General features: G+C 38.9%; 1 protein-coding gene across 7 annotated transcripts in view; it reads left to right on the top strand.

Annotated features, from left to right (window-relative positions):
• The window catches only part of NAA16 (N-alpha-acetyltransferase 16, NatA auxiliary subunit), a 66004-nt gene that overhangs the window by 24652 nt on the left and 30747 nt on the right, over window positions 1-10605 (top strand). For 6 of the 7 annotated variants that reach the window (XM_081814976.1, XM_006741219.3, XM_081814974.1 and 3 more), the window contains one exon: window positions 2369-2475. The exons of the other annotated variant lie outside the window; for it this stretch is intronic. In XM_081814976.1, coding sequence (XP_081671102.1) covers window positions 2369-2475 — 107 coding nt within the window. The remainder of the gene's footprint in view (window positions 1-2368; window positions 2476-10605) is intronic. 7 annotated transcript variants of the gene reach the window in all.

Here is a 10605-nt window from a genome sequence, read left to right as displayed (position 1 = left end):
GACGCTCTGTTTACTGCTGCGTACTTAGCTGGTTTGAGCCATGCAGGGTGGACGCTCTGTTTACTGCTGCGTACTTAGCTGGTTTGAGCCATGCAGGGTGGACGCTCTGTTTACTGCTGCGTACTTACCTGGTTTGAGCCATGCAGGGTGGACGCTCTTTTTACTGCTGCGTACTTACCTGGTTTGAGCCATACAGGAGTACTCTTGAGGCTGCTGCCGTTGTTGCTGTCACATGCAGTGGGGAAAGTGAGGATTTTAGTGGACAGGTTACTTGCGCAAGGTCACACACATAGGAGGTGGAAGAATGCACATTTCTCTAAGTACCTGCATCTTACTGTCTACCACAATATTGTTAATTTTTGCCTTATATCAGAGAAAGTGCTGAAAAGACTTGATCTCTGAAACTACTTTTGAGTTTTAAAGAAGTAGTGATGTATATTTAACCCAGAGTGAAATTTTGTGTTGTCTTGGTAATCTGATTTTCAAAACACGTATACTTTGTGTATGATCTAATAAAAGATTAGAGATTATCTGAAAACAGTCTTTTTTTTTTTAAAGAATTTATTTATTTATTTGACAGAGAGAGACACAGCAAGAGAGGGAACACAAGCAGAGGGAGTGGGAGAGGGAGAAGCAGACTCCCCGCGGAGCAGGGAGCCCGATGCGGGACTCGATCCCAGGACCCTGGGGTCCTAACCTGAACCAAAGGCAGATGCTTAACGACTGAGCCACCCAGGCGCCCCTGAAAACAGTCTTTATAGTAACTTGAGTTAACAAATGTCGAACCTGTTTTTATATTTGATAAACTTTCCTTTCCCTCAATAAAATTTAAATATCTCTTTCAAAGTTTTATGACATCTAATTATATTGAGTACACATGTTTTGCTCAGTATAATCAGTTGCAACAAATAAAAATAAACACTTTGGGTTGTTGGTATTTTTTTGGTCAAGTGTTGTGATTCATAATGAAACCTGACGAGGTAGTTTCAGTAGTTTTACTTTAGGTTAAGCCATTTATGACATATGTATCTTTTTTTTTTAAATGAATGAGCAAATCCATGTCCCTATATATATATATTTTTTAAAGATTTTATTTATTTGACAGAGCACAAGCAGAGGGAGAGAGAGAGAGAAGCAGGCTCCCTGCTGAGCAAGGAGCCCGATGTGGGACTCGATCCCAGGATCCAGGGATCATGACCCGGGCCGAAGGCAGCCGCTTAACCGACTGAGCCACCCAGGCGTCCCTCCATGTCCCTATATATTAACTCTTTCTGTCAGAAAAGTTAAAGCTTTAACTGAGTTAAAGGTTTTGTGTTGTATTTATTTATTTTTTTTTTTAAGATTTTATTTATTTATTTGACAGAGAGAGACACAGCGAGAGAGGGAACACAAACGGGGAGTGGGAGAGGGAGAAGCAGGCTTCCCGCCTAGCAGCAAGCCCGATGTGGGGCTTGATCCCAGGACCCTGGGATCATGACCCAAGCCGAAGGCAGACGCTTAACACCTGAGCCACCCAGGCGCCCCTGTGTTGTATTTAAAATTAAAATTTTTCCAATTTTTTCTTCTTCCAGAAAGTGATGCCAAGTTTTTTTGTAACGGTTTAACAATAATAGGATTATTTACTTGATGTTGCAAATAGGGTATTTAATTCTAATGTTAAAATGCTCTGGGGCTCAGTCTAATGTCTAACAAAAGTTTATTTTACTTATTATCCATCTTACTCACTGGAATGTTAAGTTCCATGAGGGCAGGATTTTTTTTTTAAATTGTTTTAATCACTGCTATATCCCTAATACCTAGAACAGTGCCTGGCACATGGTGGGTGCTTGAAAGAGGATTGTGGAATGAGTGTTGAAGTAAAGCACTAGTTGATTTGGAAAACATTTTCAAATTCTCCTTTAGCGTTTAAAAAGATATTTTGGTTGCTAATTGAATATACTGCTGGTTACAGTAGGGTCTTTTTATAGTCTGCAGAGTGCTATATGAGGTGTCAGCAGATGAGGACTGAGTCTGTGCTAATCAGTCAGATTAGGAAAGAGACTTGCTATGGGGACTATATTCAGAAAGGATAGTAAGTAACTTTTTTCTCTCTACTTAAAGCTGCACAGTTTATTTTGTTTACTTATCTTTTGAAGTGTTCTTTGAAGATATTTTAAACCTGATCTAGGGAAAAGTATAGTTGCCAACCAAGATATTTAGTGTTAACCTTTTTTGGTGGTAACAGACAAGCAATAATGCCGGCAGACTTTGGGTTTAAAAATAGGATGGGAGATCATTGTTTTTGAGGGAGCTTTGTTTTTATTTGTAAAATCATTTTGAGAACTGTTTGCATCAACTGAAGTATAACAAAGTACACTTTTGTTTCTAGGTGAAAAATTTAGAGAACTAATGGATAAGTTCCTGAGGGTTAACTTCAGTAAAGGCTGCCCACCCTTGTTTACTACTTTGAAATCTTTATATTACAATACAGAAAAGGTAAAATTTGGTCTTTATTCAGTTTTGCTATAATCTTTTTACTAACTTATTATAGAAAGACTTCCATGTAAATAATATGCTATGATTTAATAATTTTCTCTATTCTAGTAATGTAGTCACCTTAGTTTAATAATAGATGAACTGAAATTGTATGTATGTAGGATAGATACTATCAAAGGAAATGTCAGTCTGTGAAATTTACAGAATAAAGGCTTTATAAAAGCACTAAGATTATAAAGGTTGTTGTTTTTAATGGGTATACTTTTCTCGTAGAATTTTTAAACTTGATATTGACACCAGAAGTCTATATTTAAGTATTTCATGATTATTATTTCATCGTTTGTGGATTTTTAAAGTTTGTTATGCATGCTTTTAATGTTAGAGCATGGATAACTGAGCTAGTGCAATAGTAAAATGCCATTTGGTCTACAGAGTATTATTAGTTTTAACTAGTAGACAACATTGTAATAAATAAGGATAGTTTTGGCTAATTCTTGAATAAAGAGAATAATATTTTTCTACCTTTAAAATTAGAAAATAGGCACTTGGTCTTAAATCAGGTAATTGGAAAATTAAAAACAAATACAAATTACAAATACAAGTTATACTTCTGTTTCCAGGAATTGCTTTTTCTTTCTTAAGGTGTAAAGTCTTATGTTCTTTTCTGTAGTCAGAATGTCTGAAAGTTACTAGTGGATAAAGAAAAGATGTTATTAGAAGTGCTAAAATATTTGTAGTGAAACCTATCATTTACGAGTTTAGTTTTGACCCATAATTTGTAAACTAGCAGTAATTGTGAATAGAGAATATTGAAAACAAGGTCAACGATAGGTGGTATAACCGATGACACTTTCTTTTCTGGGGAAGCAGTTTTCGTAAATAAAATGGGACAACTGGTAATATGTAGTGCTCCGTAAGTAAAAGGTGTCATTTACATTTTTAAAACAGTTTATAGTTCTTTAATGTCTGTAGCATGCTCTATTTTTTTTTTTTTAAGATTTTATTTATTTGACAGAGAGAGGCACAGCGAGAGAGGGAACACAAGCAGGGGGAGTGGGAGAGGGAGAAGCAGGCTTCCCACCGAGCAGGGAGCCCGATGTGGGGCTCGATCCCAGGACCCCAGGATCATGACCTGAGCCGAAGGCAGACACCCAACGACTGAGCCACCCAGGCGCCCCTCTACTTCCCCTATTCTTTTTTTTTTTTTTTAAGATTTTATTTATTTGACAGAGAGAGACACAGCGAGAGAGGGAACACAAGCAGGGGGAGTGGGAGAGGGAGAAGCAGGCTTCCTGCGGAGCAGGGAGCCCGATGCGGGGCTCGATCCCAGGACTCTGGGATCATGACCTGAGCCGAAGGCAGACGCTTAACGACTGAGCCACCCAGGCGCCCCTGTAGCATGCTCTATTTGACTGTGGTGGTACTGCTGTCGCTTTTTGGTAAATATTGTTTGATTCACGTGAAAACATGGAACAGTGCCCACCAATAATTTCTGTAGGTTATTCAAAATAACATTTGCCAAAATTCCTCCCTTACTCTTTTGGGCAAGGGTGAGAGAAGAAAGGTGAGATGAGACGTCAGAAATAATAAAGAACTTACGTGTGTGAGTTCGAATACAGGTTTCTCCTGCCACCTGAAAGTAGAGTGTTCCTGTGAAATTTCTCTTAAGCTGAAATGGTGTAAAGTTTGAAGAGCAATTAGCATTAATTTATATGGAAAATTTCTTTTTTTTTTTTTTTTTTTAAAGATTTTATTTATTTGTGAGAGAGAGAAAGAGAGAGAGAGAGCACATGAGAGGGGGGAGGGTCAGAGGGAGAAGCAGGCTCCCTGCCGAGCAGGGAGCCCCATGCGGGACTCGATCCAGGGACTCCAGGATCATGACCTGAGCCGAAGGCAGCCGCCCAACCAACTGAGCCACCCAGGCGCCCTATATGGAAAATTTCTTGAACATTAATTTATATTTGAAAAATTTTTGAAATTCCCAGACCCAAAAAATACCTCTCTTTGGCTTTTCTGATGTCTTAGGACACATCTTGCTAACAGGTGAACAAAATAAATCGAGGTAAAGCACAGATGCTCACAGATACGGTTCACATCTATGGTGACTTGATGCTGAGCGGCCTTCCTGGGGGACTGAGCTTGGCGGTGTCCCTCTCGATGCTCAGAGTGCGCACTGCCTCTGTGAGGGCTCACTGCAAAACAGATGCTGAGCACTGTTTTCACTTTTTGCCTTTTTTTGTGAAAACCAAAGTACCAGTATCGGTCTTTGGCAAAAGTGAAGTGGTGTCACGTGAGGCGTGAGCTTTTGAAAAGCCCGGGACAGCTGTACTGCTTTTGTAACAACATCTTGCAGCAGCAGCCGACTACAGTGGTCTTCAAAGGATTTGTTCCTCTTAGGCCACTGAGCCTTCACAGGCTGTCAGTTTTCACAAGGGGCACGGACTTTTTTTTGTGTGAAAGATTTTATTTATACACAAGCAGCGGGAGAGGGAGGAGCAGGCTCCTCGCTGAGCAGGGAGACAGATGTGGGGCTCTATCCCAGGACCCCAGGATCACGACCCCAAGGCATACGCTTAACTGACCTAGCCACCCAGCCGCCCCATACTTTTCTTTTTTTAAAATCCCTTGGGTATTGACCCCAAATTACCATCCTAAAGATGTAAAACATTTGCTGGTATTTTATACAGCATGGAAATTGCATTTTATAAGAAGGCACTGAGAATGTATTAATTTATATAGGAACCTTTGATATCTCTTTAGTGTTATTTTTTTTTTCTCTTTTTATTTTTATTTGCATTTATTCTGCAGAATTTACTCCCAGGCCATAAGTTTTTGTTTCTTCAGTTTCTTCTGGGATATCTTTTTCTTCTGTGCAACCTCCTCTTCTGGTTTAGGAACAGTCTGCTCTTTTTCAGTAAGGATCATCTCAGTGTGGCAGGGAGAGCTCATGCATGGGTTAATCCGACCATGAGCCATGTATGTTCTACGCCGCATCTTGGGGGCTTTGTTCACCTGGATGTGCTCAATGACCAGAGAATCAACATCTAAACCCTTAAGTTCAGCATTACTCTCTGCATTTTTAAGCATGTGCAGTAAAAATTCAGCACTCTTCTTGGGCCACTGACCCTGTGTCCAGCCCCACTGTTTGGCCTGGGCACACCTACCAACTCCACCATTGTAGTGACGGAATGGTACACACTGCTTCTGTAAAGTGACGTCTTTCAGATACTTGGTGGCTTTTTGGATACGCATACCCTTGATGGCCTGGGCAGTTTCACGTGTGTTCTTAAAGTGAATACGAAGATTTGAACCTCTTGATTTACATGATTTCGTAGGGTTTTCTGGGTCAAGCGAATAGCGAACCATTTTCAGAGGTCACCTCAGGCTGCTTAGGGAAAGAGGAAGAGCAGTGGCTCCTGGGAGAATTCATCTCTTTAGTGTTATTTTTAAGCATGGAATAGGAATGTTTACCAAGTGCTTTTGAGAACTGAAACTGCAGAAAATTGAGTTCAGGTTATCAGAACGTAGTATGGTAAGAAAAAACGTACAAGCATGGGAAGTGCTTTTCAAATAATTTTGGCCACATATATTTGCCACTTCTAAGGGTGTTTTAAAATTGACTTCTAACCAGTAGTCAGTCTTTTAGCTAAACACTGCATTTTAACTCTGGAGGAACTATTTAGAAGAGATTAAGGCTGATAAACAATTGTGGTTTCATAAACTTCCAAGTCTTAAAGAATGATCCATGTTAGGTAGCATGAAAATAAAATAATCTTTTGAAGTTAGCCCAGGATATAGTACAATTGTAAAAAAGTATTTTATTTTATTTTTTTAAGATTTTATTTATTTATTTATTTGAGAGAGAGAGAGAATGAGAGAGAGCACATGAGAGGGGAGAGGGTCAGAGGGAGAAGCAGACTCCCTGCCGAGCAGGGAGCCTGACGCGGGACTCGATCCAGGGACTCCAGGATCATGACCTGAGCCGAAGGCAGCCGCCCAACCAACTGAGCCAACCAGGCGCCCTAAAAAAGTATTTTAAAAATGTCTGCAGCATTTTAAATTTTGAATATGCAATTTAGAAGCATGGAGAGCATTTTTTATGTAATTCCTATCAAGGTTTTTCCCCTGTGAATTTATTTGTGGTGTCTATATGTAGCTGTAATAATTTTGACCATAAAGTTTTGTTTTTCCTTTTCCCCCCTTGCAAGTTCATAAGCATTTTATGTGTTACTGTGTAGTCTTCTTATGTGTTACTGTATAGTCTTCATTATCTTCCTTTTTGATGACTGCAGAGTCATATCTCCATTGTTGAACTTTGGTTTTCCAAGCTTTCACTGTTAAAAAAAATTATAAATATCTTTGAACACATAGGTTTACTCAGGATTATTTCCTTCTCACAAATTCTCAGAATAAATTAATGGGTAAAAGGTATGTATGTTTTGTGGTTCTCAGTAAACACTGGTACTTTGATTTCTATGAGGTTGTAGACACCAATTTGTATTATCACTAGCAGTGTTATGTGTGTGAAAGGTTCACTGTATCCTGACCAGCATTAGATACTCTTAAATATTTTCCCTTCTTCTGTTTGCTTTTCCATGGATATAGTTTTTTTTTTAACATAAAGAGGTTAAAAATGTAATACAACTAGGTTTGTTGATCTTTGTTTCCTTTTTTTTTTTTAAGATTTTATTTATTCATTTGAGACACAGAGATACAGAGAGAGAGAGAGAGAGAGAGCATGAGCAGGGAGAGAGGCAGAGGGAGAGGGAGAAGCAGGCTCCCCGCTGAGCCAGGAGCCCGATGTGGGGCTCGATCCCAGGACCCCAGGACCACGACCCTAGCTGAAGGCCAGACGCTCAATCATCTGAGCCACCCAGGCGCCCCTGATCTTTGTTTCTATTATGGAAGTTCATCTGTTGTTCTAGAAACAGTTTGGAGGGTCCTCTTCCTCTAGGGCAGTATTTCTCAAGTTGCAATGCAGGGGGGGGATTTTGTCCCTCAAGGGACCATTTTGCAACGTCTGGAGGCATTTTTATTATTACCATATTTTTATTATTACCAGCCCAACTATGCTACTGATACCAAATGGGTAGAGGCCAGGGATGCTGCTAAACATTCTACAATGCAAAGGACAGCTCCCCACAGCAAAGAATTCCATTATTGAAAAAATATTGTTAAAGTGATCTACAGATTCAAAGCAATGCCAGTAAAATACCAGCTGGTTTCTTATAGAAACAAAAGCTGATTCTAAAATTCAAATTAAAATAAAAGGAATCCTGAAGTGTCAAAAGAATCTTGAAAAAGAACAAACTAGAAAGATTCATACTTCACTTCCTAATTTTAACTTATCCCAAAGCTACAGTAATCAAGATATTGACCTGTTGGGCTAGATAATTTGTTATGTGGGACTGTCTCTAGCATTATAGGATATTTAGCAGTGTCCTTGGCCTCTACAAACTAGATACCAATAGCTTCCCCTCAGTATTTTTGTTCTTGTTAATAGCTTTATTGAGATATATATCTACCTACTTGAAGTGTACAATTCAGTGATTTTTTAAATATATTCAGAGTTTTGTAGCGCTCACCACAGTGTAATTTTAGAAAATTTTCATCACCCCACAAAGAAATCCCATCCCCTCTAACATTAAACAACCATTAGTCTACTTTATTTTCTGTGGATTTGTCCCTTCTGGGCATTTCATACAAATGGAATAATACAATATGTGACCTTTCATTCTCTAGTGTTTTTTACTTAGCATGATATTTTCATCGATGTGGTAGCGTGAATGACTACTTCATTCTTTTGTATCACCAAATAGTATCCCATTGTATGGCTATACCACATTTTAGCAGTCGATGGACACATTGGTTGTTTCTACCTTTTAGTTATTACGACTAATGCTGCTGTGGATATTTGTGTGCAAGTTTTTATGTGTACATTTTCTTAAGATTTTATTTATTTATGTGAGAGAGAGAGCACACATGAGCAGGGGGACAGACAGAGGGAGAGGGACAAGCAGACTCCCTGCTGAGTGGGGAGCCCAACGCGGGGCTCAGTCCCAGGACCCTGGGATCATGACCTGAGCCGAAGGCAGATGCTTAACTGACTGAGCCACCCAGGCACCCCTACATGTACATTTTCATTTCTCTTAATACCCAGGAATGGAATTGCTAGTTCAAATGGTAACTCTGTGTTTACACTTTAAAAAGACTGCCACATTGTTTTCCAAAGTGGCTGTACCATTTTACATTCCCACAAGCAGTATATGAGGATTCTGATTTCTACATATCCTCACCAATAATCCACTTGTTATTATTTGGCATTTGATTATAGCCGTCCTAGTGAGTGTAAAGTTGTCTCTCGTGGTTTTGGTTAGCATTTCCCTGATGACCAGTGATGTTGAACAGCTTTTCATGTGCTTATTGGCCATTTGTAAATCTTCTTTGGAGAAATGTCCATTCAGATCCGTTGGGTTAGTTGTCTTTTTATTATTAAGTTGTAAGAATTCTTTGTATATTCTAGATATATGTCCCTTATCAGATAAATGATTTGGAAATATTTTCTACCATTCTGTGGGTTTTCTTTTCACTTTCTTGAAAGTATTCTTTGATGACAAAACTTAATTTTTATGAAGTCCAGTTTATCTTTTTCCCTTTTGTTGCTTAAGCTTTTGTGTCATATTTAAGAAACCATTTCAAATCTAGGGTCATGAAGATTTACACATATTTACTAAGAGTTTTATATTTTTAGTTCTTTCATTGAGGTCTCTGATCCATTTTGAGTTCATTTTTGTATATGGTGTGAGTCAGGAGTCATGCTTCTGCATGTGACTATCCAGTTTCCCAGCACCATTTATTGAAAAGATTCTTCTTTCTCCATTGAAAGGTCTTGGCAGTTTTGTTTTGTTTTTTTAAAGATTGTATTTATTTATTTGAGACAGAGAGAATGAGAGAGAGAGAGAGAGAGAGAGAGCGCACATGAGAGGGGGGAGGGTCAGAGGGAGAAGCAGGCTCCCTGCCGAGCAGGGAGCCCGATGCGGGATTTGATCCAGGGACTCCAGGATCATGACCTGAGCCGAAGGCAGCCGCTTAACCGACTGAGCCACCCAGGCGACCCTGAGAATTACAGATTTCTTACTAAAAGGCAAAAAAAAAAGGAGTCAACAATACTTATTTTTTTTTTTTTTAAGATTTTATTTATTTATTTGTCAGAGAGAGTGCACGCACAAGCAGGGGGAGCGGCGGGCAGAGGGAGAAGCAGGCTCCCCACTGAGCAAGGAGCCCGATGTGGGACTCGATCCCAGGACTCTGGAATCACAACCTGAGCTGAAGGCAGATGCTTAACCGACTGAGCCACCCAGGCATCCCAACAATCCCAATCTTTAAAGATTCCAAAAGCATTATTTGCAGTGGTAACAGTATCTGAGAACTCCCCAGCCAGTACTTTTGAGACATTCTGATCAATAGTAAATGATAATTATAATTATGTGCATGAATGAGTTTTTTGTTTGTTTAAAAAGAGTTTTAAATTTGGGGAGAGGAAAATAAAAGCAAGTGCTTCTCCTACCTAGAAAGACGTCACAGTATAGTATAATGTCTGCTGACATGCATTTATTAATCTTCCTCATGATTTTTACCAAATCGAGGTAACACTGATAGTATTATTTATTTACTTCATATTTTTCATTAAATTTGATTGCTTTTTTTGTTTTTCATAAAACCATGGGTTTGTGCTGATATATTTTTTATAACACACAGAAAGTAAAAATAAAACTTAAATTACAGTTGTTGAATTAATTATAATCATCTTGTATTCTACCATATGCACCACACTTTGGGAAATACTGGTGTGGGGTAAAGAGCATTGTTTTGGAATCAGGCCTGGTTTGGAATCCTGATTCCATCACTCTTTGCCTGGGTAATCATCTGAGTGTGTTTCTGGATCTTAAAGTTGAGAAAAGACATACTTAAAGGTTGTTATGTATTTTAATTAAATGATAAAATTTGTAAAGTGCTTGTTGATTTAAAGAAGATGTTCAAGAACTGGTCCTTACTACCCCATCCTAACACCTCATCTCTACAGGAAATCACTTAATTTTAACGTTGTAGTTCTTAGACAACTTATCTCTG

This window comes from Leptonychotes weddellii, chromosome 3 (assembly GCF_054177405.1).
Source record: "Leptonychotes weddellii isolate Sample4059 chromosome 3, ASM5417740v2, whole genome shotgun sequence".
Classification (NCBI taxonomy): Eukaryota; Metazoa; Chordata; class Mammalia; order Carnivora; family Phocidae; genus Leptonychotes; species Leptonychotes weddellii.
Note: the sequence above shows the minus strand (reverse complement) of the source record. Positions and strands in the feature narration are given on the sequence as shown.